Source organism: Tyto alba, unplaced genomic scaffold (genome assembly GCF_018691265.1).
Source record: "Tyto alba isolate M040663 unplaced genomic scaffold, T.alba_DEE_v4.0 Super-Scaffold_8, whole genome shotgun sequence".
Classification (NCBI taxonomy): Eukaryota; Metazoa; Chordata; class Aves; order Strigiformes; family Tytonidae; genus Tyto; species Tyto alba.
In genome coordinates this window covers 24,389,398-24,405,948 of record NW_024881329.1, presented here as the reverse complement: position 1 = coordinate 24,405,948, position 16,551 = coordinate 24,389,398, and the positions used below count along the sequence as shown (strand labels likewise).

Here is a 16,551-nt window from a genome sequence, read left to right as displayed (position 1 = left end):
CTCTCCCAGGAACAGCTTTTCTCCAGGAGCAACAGGCCTCCCCACACAAATTCCCCACCACGGCCACCCTCTTCCACCAGCTCCTTCCCAGGCGGGGAGGCAGATCTGTGGACGTGGCTCCTACAGGTATTTCTGCAGCCTGTGAGCCCTTCCTGCTCTGCAATCCCAGGGATGCCCCCAAAAACAAAAATGAGGGGAGAATCTCCCCAGGAATGAGCTGATGAAAGGGACCCCCGATTCATCCTTCAAGGGAGGGACCCTTTCCTGAGGCTGTGACTCTCAAACCCTCTACAAACTCCACAACGAAGGGGATCCGCTAATGAACCCCCTAAAAAAATGAGTGCCTCGCCTTCAAGGAGATGGACACTGTGTCCCTCCAGCCCCAAAGGGATCCCCCAGAGCCCCCAGGGAGGAAGATGCTGGTCCACAGCTTCCTATAAAAACAGGGACCCTAAAACTCTCACCGAGAGGATGAGGGCAGCCCACCCCTCTCCTTGCATAAAGGGGTTCCCAGGGATGAGACGCTGGCCCAGACCCCTCAGAAGGGGCCCCCGCAGCCCCCGGGGAGGGGAAGCCAGACTCCCTAAGGACCCCCCAGCGAGAGGAACCTGGACCGGCCCCCCCTGTAAGGGCTCCTCCAAGCTCCCAGTGAGAGAAGGGCAGACCAGGCCCCCTCATCAGGGATCCCCAAAGCATCTGGGCAGACCAACACAGCTCCTCAGGGGAACCTCCCCCGGGGGCGCCCCCAAAGCCCCCGCTGACAGGAAACCAAACCAGCCCCCGGGGGGGTGCAGCCGCCCCCATAAGCTCCCCCTCTTCCCCAAAGAGGGGCAGCTGGCCCAGCTCCCCACAAGCCCCTCTCCGAGCCTCCCCTCACGCCTCCCCCAACAAGGCCACCCCAAGCCCCCAGCGAGGCTCACCCGCCCTCCCCCCGGGGACCCCCCCCAAACCCCCCGGCCTCCCCGCGGCGGGGCGGGCAGGGCGGGCGGCAGCGGGGCGGCGGCCCCCCCGTACTCACACCTCCAGGATGCGGTCCCCCTTGCGCACCCCGGCGCGGTCGGCCGCCCCGCCGCCCAGCACGGCGCTGACATGCTGCAGCGGGGCGTACAGCTCGCCGTTGATGCTCCGCAGCTGGCCGCCCTCGCTCACTTGGCCGCGCACGTTGAAGCCGTAACCGGACTCCGACTTGACGATGCGGACCACGCGGGGGCCGCCCGGCCCCGCCGGGGCCCCCTCACCGCCGCCGTTCCGGTGCGGCGCGGCGGCCGAGCGCGGCGGCCCTTCGCCCTCCTCGTCCGCCATCTTGGCGAGCAGCGCCCGGCCGGCCCGTCACGCGACCGCCGCGCCGGCCGCCGTAGGGCGCCGCCCAGCGCGGCGCCGCGAGGGGCGACGGGAAGTGTAGTTCCCCTCCCCGCGGGCGCGGGGGGCGCTGGGAAAGGTAGTCCGGGAGCGGGAGCGTCGCCGCGGCAACGGGGTGATGTCATAGCTGTGACGTCAAGCAGCCTCAGGAGGTGGCGGAGAGGCCTCAGCGCGGGGGGGAACCTACTCCCGCTTCACCGCCTTCCCCTCAGAGGCACCGAAATGGCGCCAGCTGCGGCCCAGAGCCCTGGGGGCTGTGGGAGCTCCGGGTCTGGGGCCTGGCCGGGTGGAGACGGACCCGACCCAGCCGAGCCCCCGGAGCCTGCGCCGGCAGCACCGGGCTCGGCTCAGCACGCGTGACCCGCCAGCAAGGAAAAAAAAACAAAAAAAGAGAAAAGAAGGTTGCGCACAGCCAGCTGGAGAAGCAAGGAGCCCAGCCAGCGCAGCCCCAACGCTCCCCCCGCTCACGCCTGTTTAATCAACTTCAGGCGGAGGGATTAAGGCACGTGTATTTTGGGATTAACGCGGTCAGTACGAACGCCAGCGACTTCCCTCGAGCTGTAGCCAAGCTCCTTTCCCAAGCGCGGGCGCACACAAGACAGGTCAGGACGCGCAAGCCCAGAGGAAGCTGGTTGGTATTTTCCAGTTCAAACGTGGGACAGGCAGTCCTCAACTGTGCTCCCGTGGAGGTGGACAGCAGCAATCGTGCCTGTCACCACATCATTGGAAGACACCAATAATTTATTGAAATAAATACAGGTAACAAACCAAACAGCCTCTGGTTTAAACACTACATGTACGTCGGGTACAATTTCTCTACGCTCTTGGGAAAAGCACGGTGATACACTGATTTTTGGCCACATGAGCCTTTGCCAAGTCTGGAGCAGCCAGATATGTGCTGGAGATCGGAGGTGGAGGCTCCCAACTTGTCACGCATTGGGCTTTGTTGTAGGAAGGAGTCCAGTTTCAGGAGGATTTATTTCTTCTTTGTAAGAGTGAATCTTCTTTTTTGTTTTAAATTTTTAACCAGAAAAAGGTTAAACCCCCAAGTCCACGTTGGCAAGCTGCAAGCTGAAGGGGGGGCTCTGGTCGGACGAGGCCCTTCAGAAGCAAAGGCTGCTCTTGCAGAGCAACCCCGGCAAACCCAGGACTGACCAGGGAAAGCGAGCCTGGCTCTCCACCCAGAGAAGCCACCTTGTCCACGCCGGGGCCGGCTGGTCCCAGCCTCCAAAACTGGCATCCGTGTGACCTTGGGACCCAGTGGGGACAGCAACGTGGACGCTTCGCAAACCTCCTTCCTCTGCCAGGACCGCCCCGGCTACGTCTGTCCTCGGCTGCCGCAGTTCTCCAGGGCACAGCCCTCCGCCGACGGCTCCGGGGAGCCTCCGGGAGCACAGAGGCCAGAGGACGGCAGCCAAGCAGGGAAATCCAGTCAACGATAACAAGGGGAGAGTCTTCAGCTCGGACCAGCCCTCGAAACTCATGTTTCCACTACTCGAATGAGAGGCAGCGGCTTGGGGCCCGTCAGCCTTTTGCTGCAAGAGAGAAAGGGTTTGTTTGGCCAGATAAACTGGATGGGGGGCTTAGGGGGAAAACCTGTGGGGAGAGGGTCCTGCCCCAGCCCTGGTCGGTGATGGCTCCCCCCCAGAACTGCCCACAGGAGGGACCTCTGCTCCCCTGAAGGAGGAACCCAGGAATGGAGACCTCTCTGCAAACAGACAGTGCTACAATACACGTCCAGAAGAGCATCCCCGAGTGCAGCACCTCCTCCTGGACTGCAGCTCCCGCTGCCCTGGGCAAGACGTGGACCTGCAGATGAAGGTGCTGAGCGGCCGGGCAGGCTGGAGGGTACGTGCTCCCCACGTACCTGCTCACGTACTCCGACTTGGAGCGCGCTCGGGAGCTGTGGCCGCCCCGGCTGACCTGCTTCTCAATCAAGTGCTCTATGCGGTCGTGCATCTCCAGGTTCTGCAAGAGATGGAGCCATGGTTAGCGACGGGCAGCCAAGCTGTGGGCACACGGATCGCGTGCTGAGGAACGCTCCAGTATAATCGCTTGCCGTGGGGCAGTTTTTTTACTGAGGGAAATGAAATTCCGCCCTACATAGGGACCGCTCACCAAAGGAGAGCTGGGGTGGGCTGTAAGACCTGCTGAACACCCAACACAGAAACCCACCAGCACACAAATCTCTCTCACTGGATGTTTTCTGCCTGGGTTCACAGCTGGCTGCGCTCACACGTACCGTCCCCATGCACAAATTAGCAAAATAAGCCACTCAGGAGGGAAGAAAACACTGGGAATGCCAATGCAGGCTCAGTTTTTCTCCAAAAAAGGAGAGAGGTTTGACACTTGTTACAATCCTAGAGGCTGGAATGCAATTTTAATTTCTGACACGCACGGATTCAGCTGCAGCTTTGTAAGCGAGAAGGGGTTTGCTGCCAGAGAAATGCGTGTGATGAGATTATTTTGGACTCCGCTTGAGTTCACAGCTGCTCCAGCAACCCCGGCAGCACTGGAAACCATCACACCAGCTCGGGGAACCAGCAGAGCCCTGGGCGCTGCGGAGGGCACATTTTCCTACGGGGAGCAGGTGTCGGTGCCAGGGAAGGGCTTTGCTGCCGGCCGCGCTGCCCAGAGCAAAGCTCATGGCCCAGCCACGGCCCGCAGGCACCCACGGACCAGTCACACCACGAGGGGCTGGGCTCGGAGCAGACCCCGTGCGCGCCCTGCAACGGCCCCGCTAAGACGCACCTCAGCCTCCAAGTAAGCGACTCTCTCCTTCAGCTCCTGGATCACGGCATCCTTGGCCTGAATCACCGTTTTGGAGTTCTGGAGCTGTAAGAGAAAAGTTCACAGCAGCTGAAAATCCCTCTCGTGCGTGGCTGGAGAAACGTCGAGGCAGGAGAGCAGCTTAGCCAGACACCTTTCTGCCGGCTAACACCTACAACATTAACTCCAAGGTCTGCATAAAAAACAATCAAAAAAGCCTCAAATTAAGTCTGCAAATTAAGCCCCCCCGGTGAAGGAGCCCCTGCTCACTCACACAGTGTGAGAGTCAACCCTTTCAGCAAGCCAAGCTAGGCACACAACACTGCTTTTATGCTCCTTCTGTCACCCTCCCTGGCCCAGGGCAGCTCACGCCACAGCCCTCTGGGCTGTCCCCACTGCAGGACAGGGCTCCAGGCTGCCTTTGAACTTGTGTCCCTTTGGTTTGCAAAGGGATTCAGCCCCACAAACTACCAATTCTTTGCTTCCAAGAAGCTTATGAGATTTTTTTTTGTTTTCCCCCACTCCTTTCTCTTTTTTTGAAGTCCCCTCCGAGTCCTCCCAGCCCAGCCCCGCGCCTCTCACCTGCTCAATCATCTGGCGGACTTTGCGCTGCTGGCTTTTCAGCATGTCGTCCAGATGGTGAATCTTCTCCCGCAGCATGGCCACCTCCTTCTCCAGCTGGGCTGACCTGGGAAAAGGAGAGGACAGAGTCCAGGAGCCATCGGACAGCTTCCCAGACAGGGAGCACCCACCCAGCTATGCCCAGAGCAGCTTTCTATCAGCCGGGTCTCCTCTACAGCCGCCACAGGTCTTGAAATATTTAGACTAGGTGAGGTAAGGAGAGGCAGAGACAAAAACTATTCAAGCAGGAGCCACAAAGACAAGTAACCACAGACTGCAGGGACACAGGAACATCAGGAAGAGTCGGGCCCACAAACAAGGCCTTCCAGAAACAAGCCACTGCCAATTAGCCCCTGGAGCACAGGGATACCGGCTGGGTGGAATGCGTCCGACCTTACAGGGAGAATCGGCTGCCCCGAGCTCCCAGCCGGCAGCGGGGCCGCCAGAGGTCTCCGGGCAGCCCATCTCCGGAGCTCCGGGTCTCTCGGAGCAAAGCAAAACTGCAGGAGGTATTTGGAGATTAGTCAGCTCTGGGGAGCAGGGAGCTGTTTTGCAAGCCAGAGAGCAAGCACGCCCTTCGCAGGAATGTGCAGTCATGCCCCAGCGAGCTGACACCCCGACCCAGCGGCGTGGGCTTGCTCCGGAGTTGGCAGCCGAGCCCCAGGCCGAGCCTCACCGGTCTTGTTCGGCGAGCTTGTCACCTTCCACGCTCCTCAGCCTCGCCAGCTCTGCTTCGCCTTCTTTCATCTTCAGCAGCAAACTCCTGTGCTCCTGCGGCAGAGCGAGAGGCCGAGTTACACGCAGGGAAACAAGTCGCAACACATGCTCCTCGGCCTCCGCTGCGCAGCAGGGAACTACAAACACCCAGGGAGCCGGGCGGGCTCAGCTCAGCCTCCCCGCTCCATCTGCGGGTTGCTTTCACGAGCATTACATTTACATGTGAGAGACAGACAGACAAGGGCAGCCACAGAGATGACCGACAGCAGACATCCCACTCCTTTACCCCTAGGATACAGGCAAGGCACCCCGCGGTCAGGCCAGGGAATGCAGTCCCAGGTCACCCCGTGCTCATACTGCACTGGCAGATTTATGACTTTTAATAGTATTATGAGCAGGCCACAGCTGAAAAAAAGTATAATCAAGGCTGGAGGTTGTGTTACCGCCCCCATGAGAAGAACGACCGCGCGGCTGTCTAGACTGCGTGCTTGTTTCCAGGATACCTGGAAGAGTTTTCACAGACCGACCAGATCTTCTAGACCTGAGAAATGCAAGTTTAAATCAGCAACAGCCGATTTGCAGCCGTTCCCAGCAGCTGGCTTTGCCTGCTGCTGTCGGGTTAAACCTGGCTGGGAAGTCAAACCCTCCACACGGTGGGTAGCCTGCAGCCAGTCCAAGACCTGCCACGGGGGTCTGCGCTGAGCACTGCCAAACTCATCACCACTGGGCTTTTCCATTCCCCCCCCCCCAAGCTGAGCAATACCAGGCAGCTCCGCTGATCCTGTCAGCCCCACCGTGGCCGCAGGGCCGGTACCTTCTCCATCCCTGCCAGGAGTCTCTGCAGCTCATCCACCTGCACCTCCTTCTCCACCACGCTCTTCTCTGCTCTCCGCAGGGCAGAGCTCGTCTGCTCCGCTTCCTCCTGGTACTGCGAGACCGTCCTCTGCAAACAAGACGGAGATGCCTTTACCCCAAGCCCCGACGCTCTTCTCCCCAGCAAGGTTCTGGAGCCACACCGCTGCTCGAAGCCTTGGCAGGCGGATTTTGCTGAAGGCAGCCGGGCGCCTCAGCGAGCAGAGCTTCCTCAGAACGCTCCCCGGCTTCAAAGCACTTCAAAGGAGTGAGCGCTTCAACGCTGCAGCAATAAAGACTCCTCGAACGCAAGAGCCGTGTTCGCCCTCAGCCGCGCGCGCTCTGGGGCTGTTTGCAGGCTCCTCTGGGGCCGAGGAACCGACCTCGGCAGCAGCCTCACGCCTGCATCAACGGCCCAGGAGCTGAGCGGGGACAAGGGTGGGGTGTCCCCATGGGTCCCCACGACGGCTGGAGGGAAGGCTCGGACAGCAAGGCACACCAAAAACATCTGGGCAGCGCTGGCAGGATCGGCGACTGCCGAAACACCCCTCCCCGCCCCCCCCAGGGTCTCCCCCCGGGCTCAGAGCCCGCAGGCGGCATCACAGCTGGCCAAGGACCCCGAAATGCCACCAGACCACGGGACTTCCTACGCGCAGGGACAGAGACCCTCAGGGCACGTGCCACCGCTGCGGGCGGGCGGGCGGACGACCCCGCGGGGGAGGAAGCTGTCGCTGCTCAAACCCACTTCCCCAGCGGACGCCGTCCCCCGTCCCGCGGCGGGGAACCCCCCGGGCTGGCTGGGACCAGTTTGGTCTGCGGGACAGGATGCGAGCCAGGATGTCACCGCTGCCACCAGCGCTTGGAGCTGCGGGGTGACGCGGTCAGGCCCAGCCCATCCGGGGCATGAGCAGTCACTCACAAACAAACCGAAGGGGACCATTAATCACCAGGGCTGCGGGAGGGAGGGAGGGAAGCGGCCGCGGCAGCTCCGTCAGCAACCACTTGGCAGGCGAGGAGACCCGCGCGATGGGTCTGGGTGCCTCCCGGTCAGCTCACCCCTCTCTGCAGCGCACAGCCCCGCGCACAAGGAGCCCGAGCTCCAGGAGGGACCACAACAGCCAGCACCGCCGCAGCAGCCCGGCACCGGGGCTGGGAACCGCAGCCGTGGTCTCCACTCGACCCGCTGGGACGCACGGCTGGGCCCCGCTCCCCACCAAACGCCCCCCTCGCGCACCGAGCCCAGCTACGGGCGGAAAGGCTCAGCAGAGTCGGGGGGGGCTGCTCTCCAACCTGGCAGCTGCTTTTACTTTATGTGATTTTTAACTGGAAAAGCATTTATGTCTTCAGCCTCACTCGGGCAACGAGGGGGGCAGTTTGCTGGGGCCTGGCCAGGTCTGGACTCCCTGGTGTGTTTTAATGGTGCACACCGGGCCTGCTGCTCTGCAAGGAGAAGCCAGACACCTCCAGCAGCCCAAACTCACATGCCCTTGCAGCTCCTCAGACTTTCATAAATAAATAAAAAAATCAAAATAAAATAAAAATCCCACTTTCCCAGCAGAGAAGCGCGCAGTGCAGTCACCTCAAAGGCTTTCTTTTCCAACTGATGGCGCTTTTCAGCCTCCTGCAGCTTTGTGAACAGCCTCTTTGCTGTCTGTCGGATCTTTTCCACGTCTTCACCTGAGCAGTCCTCCTCCTGCGGAGAGGTAACAGGACAGGATGAGCAGTCGGGAGGTATCAAAGGAGCCCTCCGCCCCAATGTGGGCAGCACTGCTGGCGACAAAGCCTGGTAACATCACTTCTCAGCTTGAAAGAAAGGAGAGGCGCTCCTGTCCTCACCTCCCACACTCGAGCGACAGCTTCCAGCCCTCAAGATAACGCGCGCAGTATCCTTTGGTTGCCTTCCAAGCCCTGTTTGCAGGATGCCATCCTGATCCGCGCTTGGGCAACCCGAAACCCCGCAACGCGAACCACATCCACGGCAATCCAGCCCGAAAGCCCAGCCCAGGGCGTCTGCCCCAGCCGGGGGCAAGACGAAGAGCTGGAGCTCCAAGATTCCTGGCACCCCTTCTGCTGAAAAACTCTCGTGTGCAGAGGTTCAGAAACCCATTATGCACATTCTTATTGCTCTAACAGAGCTGCCCTCCATTTCTGACTCGACCCTGATAAAAAGACTGGTGTTTGCTGCAGGAGCGCCCAACCGTGCGCTGAACAGGTTCAGAGTGACCCGCTGGGAGGACGGTTTCAAACCAAACCCGGTATTTCTTTCCATAGCGCTGAAAACTCCCCGTTCGGCCCCGTACCTCGTCCTCCCAGGAATCAGCACGCAGCCTCTCGGGGTACAGCCAGCTGCCGTTCTGCTTTTCCAGCACGACCTGCGTTAGCGAAGGACAGAGGGACAGGGACGTAAGGCCGGCCGGCGCCGCCGCGCGCGCGGGAGCAGTCGCACGCCGACAGCTGGCTCCGGGCCGCCGCAGCGCCTCGGGACCGAGGGGGTTTTCGGCAAACCAACATGCAATAGCGCATTTGGCCAGCCAATGCGTTTTGCTTACTGACTCCTCGTTACGTGCTTGCGTGGGTTTTGAAATTTTGCCTGTAAACGGTGCCAACGTGGCCCTTCACTCGCCACAAGCGCCTCGATCTTTAAGGCCCCTTCTATCACTTTCCGGACCCAAAGACGACATCTTTTTAATAAGGCAATGTCATTTAACGCCCGAGAAATGCTCCCGTTACCTGTGCATGCTGTTTATCTCCTTGTCTGTTCTCAAGTTTACTACTTAAGTCTTCCCGCAGCTTCTTCAAAGAACTTCTAGCCTGGCAAAGGCAAGTCAATTTAGCTCGATCCGCATGGACAGTGTCACTCAGCCTAACAGAAATCAAACGAAGGCGCGGCGGCCGCTACGGTGCCCTGCGCTGACACGCGATCGGTGGCTTCTCCGCCAGCCTGACCCTCTGCTTTCACTACAGCCCTGCCTGCAAGCAGCACTGTCTCTGGCAGACACGATCCTTGCGGGGCAGCTGTCCCACATGACCATGGGAAGAAAAAAAAAAAAATTAAAGCAAAAAAAAAAAGCAACAATCCAGAGACGCTTCTGATTTTTCATGCATTAGTCATCGAGTTCACCTTTGAAGTGCTGAGAAGACCCTTGCTGCTCCCCAGCTCCCTCTGCCACGCTGCGGGACGCCGACAAGTACAGTCTTGACTTGCAGCTACTCGAATTAGTCAGAGCAGGTGAGCCAGAGGAATGATTTACAGGCTTTTACAGGCAGCAAACGCTGCCCCAACGCTTTCCAAAGAAAAGCTTTCTCAAAGCATTAACAGCGTGGCTTCATCTGTACCCCTGGGTTTTAGGTGCCCGAGGTGCTGGGGCAAAGCAGTTTGCCAGAGACCGGGCAGCGGCAGGACAAGGGACAAGGTGAGAGCGCAACGTGCGGCTCTTGGGTCAGCAATCAGGCCCTCCACCTGGGGACAGAGATCCGTGACTTTGATCCAGCTGGATCAGGACGTCCCCAGGGTTTTTACACCACCGCCCTGCGCAGGGCACTTCCCTTGGATGCTGACAGACTGGTACAGCTGCCGCGACTTACTGGTTTAGATAATCCTGCATGTGAAAACCAGAGAATAAAGTCGCCCTGCACAGTCACGCTGCTTCAGCTATGCTGGCAGGGCTACGTCCAGCCTTTGTGGCCAGACAAGGTTTGAGCCCCGCTCAACCACTGCTAAGAGGCCCTTTTAAAACCTGACTCCTGCTTCCATCCGAGCTGTGGGGACCTACGGGAAAGCTCAGATCAGAAGAGCTGAAGTCGAAGCCCCGTGAGTGGGAAGGATCACGCACAAAAGCTGCAGCATCCAGGTGGCTGCGAGGTAAGGTCTGGGTGAGCAAGGCCCCCCGAGCGCCACAGCCCTGGGCAGGCGGGAGCCGGGCCGGTCTGGGGTGCTGGCAGGAGGCAGCGGGAGCAGCCTGTTTTCTTTTTTGGGGGGAAAACATGCATTTGGCAGAGGAGTCAGAAGGATGATGTAAAAGATCTGGAGGCCACCCTACCAGATCTGCCCCTTGCTGCTCCCTGGGGCCAGCATTCAGCACAGAGACTCCCCCATGAAAGCAAACACAGTTTGGTTTTTTTTTTTTTCCCCCCTTTTTTGTATTTTTTTTTTTTTTTAGGCCAAGCTGCCCAGACCAGAACATGCATGCAACCGCTTCCGTGCCTTGCAACCAGCTCTCCAGAAATAACATCCCCACCAGGAGCAGAGGAAAGGGTTAACCTTCCAAGAGCCTCATCATCCAGTTTACTTTGGGAGATGAGACATACCAAAGAAACTGCCTTTTAACAAGAGGCTCCGGTCTTGCCGCACCCAGGCATGCAGGGGACAGCCTTGGGGGAAAGTCATCGCGCAATTCTCTTCAAATTCAGTCCATATAGCAGAGCAATTAGTCAGGCTGAATTAATTTATGGTGCTTGATTAGACTACTGCCCTGTACGGGCAAGTCAACAAACTGGAGAGTTCAGCTCCGCTGCCGGTTTGCCGGAGCGGCCGGGGCTGGGCCAGGGGACGTCCCGGGGGAAGCAGAGCGCCCCGACCCTCGCCAAGCCCCCGCGGGTGCAAGCCGGAGCCCCTCGCCCGCGTTAACTACCTCTTGGATGTAACGAACTTCGCTCTTCAGCTGGTTGACGTGCTCCTCGTGGTTCATGCCGCCCTCGGCTCGCGCCTTGAGATAAACCTGCCCAGGAGAGACGGTGGCAGCGGGTCAGACCGTCCCGGCTCCAGCCAGCCCAGTAACTCCAGCAGCCAGCCCAGCTCCGCAGGGACCAGCACACCGGATCCCACCGCTCCCTGAGCCACCTTGTCCGTGGGGTTCCCCTTTGCAGTTAACCCTCCCTGGCTTTTTCTGAAGCTGCTGCTTCACCCGCACGTCCCCCCACCCCGCAGAGCTGCCCCGGGCTCACGCTGCATCTTCCAACACCGGGGAAGCCTGAGCTGGTGCTGCCAGCCAGCAGCGCTGCGCCAGTCCTGCCCGCACAATCAGGAGCTACACCGGGGAGCTTTTAATGGTGTAGTCTCGGACAAAACCTTTTTTCCAGCCCCAGTTGTTAAACAAGATCGCTGTGTGACAAAACCAGGGAGCCAGGGACCGTACCTTGATGATCTCCTCGTCGCCATCGTTGGATTTGATGCATTCGGAGGCCAGGGAGTGACCGTTGCTGGATCTGTTGGCCACCATGGCGAAGGCTTTTCCCACCGGCTGCAAGAGACAGAAGCAGCAGGGCTTTCAGGAGGGCGAGACCGGCTGGAACGGTTCGCCCGGCTCCAGTCAAATGAGCACCGTGTGCTTTCGCAGAGGAACGCGGCGCCGAGCGCGGCCCCGCGAACCGGCACCGAAGCGTTTAACAGGCCAGGAGGCGACTTTTCCAGATCATGCGGCACAAAGCGACCGGCCCTCTGCAAAGTGCCCGCCTCCCCCTCCCCAGGTTAATTCACGATCTTGTATTTGCAACTCCAAAGCAAGCGGCGGGGGAGACCCACCTTCTGCTTCGCCTGCTCGCGCCTGTCGCCCGGGAGGTCATTCGGCAGAGTCAGCCGCAGCACCTTCACGCTCTCCTGAAACAAGAGCCGGGTTTTAGTTTTAAGTTTAGACTCCCTGAAAGTCTGTTTACAACCAGCTCTGGCCCGAGCCGAGAGCCAGGTCGGCATCGCTGCAGGCGCGCGGACAAGCTGCCTTCCCCCTCGGCTTGAGCTGCAGCCTGCGAAGTAACGCTGGGATCAGAATGAGTAATAGCGAGCGCACGGCGACTACATTTATCAAACCCATCAGGGCTTGGAGGAGCCGTGGCCCAGCCAAAGCTGAGGTAATGCAGACGGGCTGCAGGAGCGATTGCCGGGCTCCTTTTCGTGCATGCCCTCCCCTGCCAGGAGTCACGGCTGTCATCCCTCGCGGCAGCCGGCCCCGGCATTTGGTAGCAGCCCCGGGAGAAGGGCGACAGCAGCTCATGCGCTGGGACCTCGCCAGATTCATCCTTCTCCCTGCCCCACCGCGGCGGCCACGTGCCCCCACGGCTCTGCCCGGCCCCTGCCAGCACTGCCCCGGCCTGGCAGAGCCCATTTCGGCAGCAGAGCACCCCCCGGCGCACGGCCACGAGCATCCACGGAGGCCTTGACCACTTAACTCCCCACCCGAAGCCTTCCTACCAGTGCCACCCGCCGATGGGCCATTTCAGCTGAGTCCAGCCCCGTGCAAACCTCAGCAAGCTTTCGAGGAGATGCCCGGAGCGTATGAAGAGCCCCGAAGCTGCACACGGACACCCAAAACGCTCCAGGGGGGTTGCCCACTCTCCGTCGGCAGCTCGACACCGGCACCGCGCACCCACGGCACTGCACAACCCCCCCGTGTCCCAGACAGACCTCACCGGCACCCGCGCAGCCGTCGCCCATGGCCCTCGGGAAACGTGGCCCCGCCAGCGGGAGCTGCTGGGCGTGCGGCGGCCCCGGCAGCGGCTCTCGGGCGGCAGCACCGCGGGGCCGGGGTAGGTGCCCGCGCAGCACCGGGGGCCCGCCCCTCGCCACACCTCGGCCACGTCAGCCTCCTGCTCTCCAAAAGCAACATCAAGGTATTTCTGCCTTCCCCGCTTCCAAGCGCTCTCCCCGCCGTCCAAGTCTCGACAAGCCATCTGTTTGTTTCCAAAATATTTTGTATACGCTGCTCGCACAGGCTCCGGCTCCCTGGGAAACAAGGAGCCCTCCTACAGATCTCCAACACGCGGCCAGACCCCTTCGTTCCCCCACTAAATTATCCAAGAGAAACTCCACTTGGGCTCTGCTAGCACCCAGCAGCACCGATCGTTTAACCAGGTCCTTGTCCGCAACTTTTACTCCAGGGAATGTTTTCCTCGGCAAGACCCAAGAAGTTGGAAACTTCGGTCGGGAAAACAGAAGAGCAGCTGGATGCCGCGTGCTCCGTGGCCTTGGGAAGACGCAAGCAGCACCCAGGGTTTTACGGTGGGGAAAAGTGCTCCCGGCAGTGCCTGCGCGCGGAGCGTCGCTCATCTTGGTGCTGCCGAAAGCAAAGGGGCCCCGGGGCACGGCCGGGCAGGAGCACGGGGCAGCCCGCCCGTCCCCTCTCGCGCCCTCACTCCCAGCTTTGTTTACAAGCACCGGGATCTCGCGTTCGCTGTCCCCGTCCCGTCAGGCCCGGGCAAGGGTGGGAGGCTGCCAAGGAAGATTTGCTGTGACAAGAAGCAAGCACTGGCCTATTTCCATCCCCACAGCCAAAACTACCCGGAATCGGCACGCGGGTGCTTTCCACCCCAAAAACCTGCCCCCGGATAAACCTGCCCTCGAGCCGATGCAAACCGGCTGCGGCAGGGAGCGAAGAGCAGCCGGTGCCTTCCCAACCGGCACCAGCACGACCAAACCGCGGGTCAAACAACCAGGAAACCACCCATGCAAATGCCGGCGGGGGCAGGCACCGCGGGCCGGGGCAGCGCGGGGGAGGCAGAGGGATGGCGAAACACCACATGGACATTTGAGTGAAGCTGGCTGGGACACCGGGGGAGAAAACCAGCTTTCTCGGTGCAGCAGATGCTTTTAAGGAGGCTGAGGCAGGTGCAGGAGGCGGAAGCTGCAGCTGGAGGAAAGCAAACCCATCCCTGCCCAGCTTGTTTGTCTGCAGCAGCCTCGGCCGTGGGGAGCTGCGCCCGGTCGGATGCAGGTGAGGAGAAGAGGCGCTTCATTCAGCTCTCGTCTCGTGCCAGTCCCCTGTGCCCGGTTACTTTTTGGGCTTTGCTTTCACCGTCCCACAGCCAAAGTTTCATCAGCTCCTTGCCGGTGCCGGGACGGTTTCCAGGAGAAGCAGCTCCTGGGACACGAAGCTGGAGCAGCCCAGAGGGATGCCGCGGCCGGCACACACTGTCTCCCCACCCCGAGGTGCTGAACTCGGCTGGGGCAGAAGGAGTGGAGCCGTGGGGATCCCCTACCCAGCTCCTTTACCTCTTGGCTGGCGTTAAACCCGCTCTGTCGGCGCTCACCTCCCGTTTACAGCCCCGGAACGGAGGGTCGGCGGGTTTTGGGCCCCCTCCATTATTTTCTGGGGAGGGCAGGAGGGTTTTGCAGCGTGGCCAGCGCTGGGAGTGCCTCACGCTCGTCTCCCGCTTGGAAGGAATCCCACCTCCTACAGAAAATGCTTCCTTACCGCCCCAGCCGAGCTCCCCGGGCGGTACTCCCGCCTGGCAGCGCGGGTTTACGGCTTTTAGTACCAGCCCTGGGAACGAAGCGCGGTGGGGAGAGCTTGGCCAGGCTTGGGCAGTGGCTGCAGCGAAGCACCAGCAGCGGGAACGCCTGCGGGAGGACGGCCGTGCTCCTGTCCAGCGCCCTTCGAGGAGGCGCTCCCAAAATCCCCGTGGCCCTTTTGGGTCCAACCACCTGGAAAAGAGCGGGGGCCCCGAGAAACAGGGGCGAGTGGTTCTGCTGGGACGGCTGGGGCTGGGATTTTAGAGACACCGAAGCCGGTTTTAAATCTTTTGGTTCGCTTTGCATTATCCAGCCCCAAAAAACCTCACTTGGGAAAAGCTTGGCTGGAGGGAGAGGCACCAACTCCGCTCCCGAGGAAGAAGGAACCACGCAAATCCCAACCACATCCCGGGTGGAGGAGAGGCGGCACCGTCCGAGGACCCACAGCCGGCGATCCCGACGCCGGCGTTTTGCAACCACAGGGAAGGCGCTTTGTCTGTCCGTCCGTCCTGGCTGTTAAATAAGAACAGGCCTGACCTGACCCAGAGGGTATCGCCAGGGATCAGCAGCAAACAGCTCTGGTGTTTGGAGATCGCCGGCGTTTCAGAGGCGCTTATCACCGTAATAACCCATTAGCCAAACGAGCCCAACTCTGCAATCGCTCCTTATAAGGCCGGGCAAGCTGCGGGGAATTAGGACTCTCCTAAGGAGACTCAGAGCTGAGTCACCCGGCAGGACTCGGGCCGGGGAGCCGGGCAGCCGCCGGCACGGGGGAAGGGGGCGAGCACCGGCGCGGTTCCTCCGCCACCGCCGGCAGCTTTCGGGGGATCCCTCTGGTCACCAAAACCCGAGCCAAAAAGCCGAAGCGCCGAGCGCCGCCGCCGGCTTCGTCCCCTTCGCGGGGAAATTGGGGCGCCGCGCCGGCGCAGGGCTGGCTTTGGGGCGCTGCCAGCCCCACCCAGGGCCCGTCCTCGCGGCGATGGCCCGGCTGCTGCCGGCGACGGGGGAAACCCAACGATCAGGAGAGGAGAATCGCGAGGCCTTGCTGTAACCGAGGGGGGGAAAGTGCCAGAACAGACGAGCTGCCGGCAGCTCCCGCCACCGCGGCCCCCCGGGAGCCGCTCGAGGGGCGCGTTACCCCCAGAAATGCCATTACCTGGGGACGGCTCCACGACGGCGCAGGGGCCGGGATTCTCGGGAGCCCACTGTGCGCGGGACGGGGGACGGCGGGAGCCCAGCAGCGATGCCGGGGCGCTCCCCCATCCTCACCCACCCCCGTGGGGTTCACCCCCGGTCCCCGCGCACTGGCCCAGCAAAGGTCCCAGCGGCGGGACGGGCGGGGACTTCGGTGACGGGGACACCCCGGCGGCAGAGGGGGACCGCAGACCCCTTCAGACCCCCAGACCTCCCCCCGGCTGCCGGGTGGGCACAGCCCCGCTGCACCGACGGCGCGTCCCGGGCTCCCCCCCCCCCGCCATCGCCCCACCGGGGCACCCCCGCGGGCACCCGCCGCGCCCCAGCGGCAGCGGCAGCGGGGAGGCACGGGGGGTGGGGGTGTCCCGGGAGGCCCCGGGGGTCGCGGCTCACCGGGCTCTCGCCGTGGGGCCGCACGTCCAGCACCGCGCACCAGCCCTTCAGCCCGTTCATGGCCCCGCCGCGACTGCCGGGCCGCGCCGCCGCCGCCGCGCCTTTTATATGGCCACGCCCCCGCCCGCGGGGCACGCCCCCCGACACGCCCATCTCCTGAGTCCCGCCCCAGCGACAAACCGCGCCCATTTCCATTTAAGCCACGCCCCCCCCCCTTTGCCCACGCCCATGACACCTTCGGCGTGGCGCGCCCTGCCAGCGCCGCGCCAAATCCGTGCCTAAACCGTGCCAAAGCCGCGCCTAAACCGTGCCAAAGCCGTGCCTGGCCCATGCCAGGCCACAACAAACCCTGCCCGAGCTCTGCCAAACCCCGCCAGGGCCGGCCCTGCCACGCCGAGCGGTGCCAAACCCCGCTGCCGCGCCCC

At 61.7% G+C, this 16,551-nt stretch overlaps 2 protein-coding genes across 5 annotated transcripts in view; both read right to left on the bottom strand.

Moving 5' to 3' along the window:
* The window catches only part of SNX27 (sorting nexin 27), a 32,446-nt gene extending 31,104 nt beyond the window's left edge, over positions 1–1,342 (bottom strand). For both annotated transcript variants that reach the window (XM_042785579.1, XM_032999497.2), the window contains exon 1: positions 1,019–1,342. In XM_042785579.1, the coding sequence (XP_042641513.1) occupies positions 1,019–1,302 (284 nt within the window). In that variant the 5' untranslated portion in view covers positions 1,303–1,342. The remainder of the gene's footprint in view (positions 1–1,018) is intronic.
* A 634-nt stretch (positions 1,343–1,976) lies between these two features.
* Positions 1,977–16,208, bottom strand: TUFT1 (tuftelin 1). 3 transcript variants are annotated; one of them, XM_042785586.1, is made up of 13 exons: positions 16,127–16,208; positions 11,840–11,914; positions 11,454–11,558; positions 10,950–11,036; positions 9,049–9,129; positions 8,619–8,690; positions 7,898–8,011; positions 6,281–6,409; positions 5,426–5,520; positions 4,711–4,816; positions 4,111–4,194; positions 3,227–3,327; positions 1,977–2,894 (listed from the first exon to the last, which is right to left on the bottom strand). In XM_042785586.1, exons 1-13 carry the CDS (start codon positions 16,184–16,186, stop codon positions 2,840–2,842), a joined length of 1,164 nt encoding a protein of 387 aa, XP_042641520.1. In that variant the 5' UTR covers positions 16,187–16,208; the 3' UTR covers positions 1,977–2,839. The 3 variants fall into 3 exon arrangements, with proteins under 3 accessions (XP_042641520.1, XP_042641521.1, XP_042641522.1); XM_042785587.1 differs by lacking the exon at positions 16,127–16,208 and adding an exon at positions 12,716–12,911; XM_042785588.1 differs by lacking the exon at positions 9,049–9,129.
* Between the last annotated feature and the right edge of the window lie 343 nt (positions 16,209–16,551).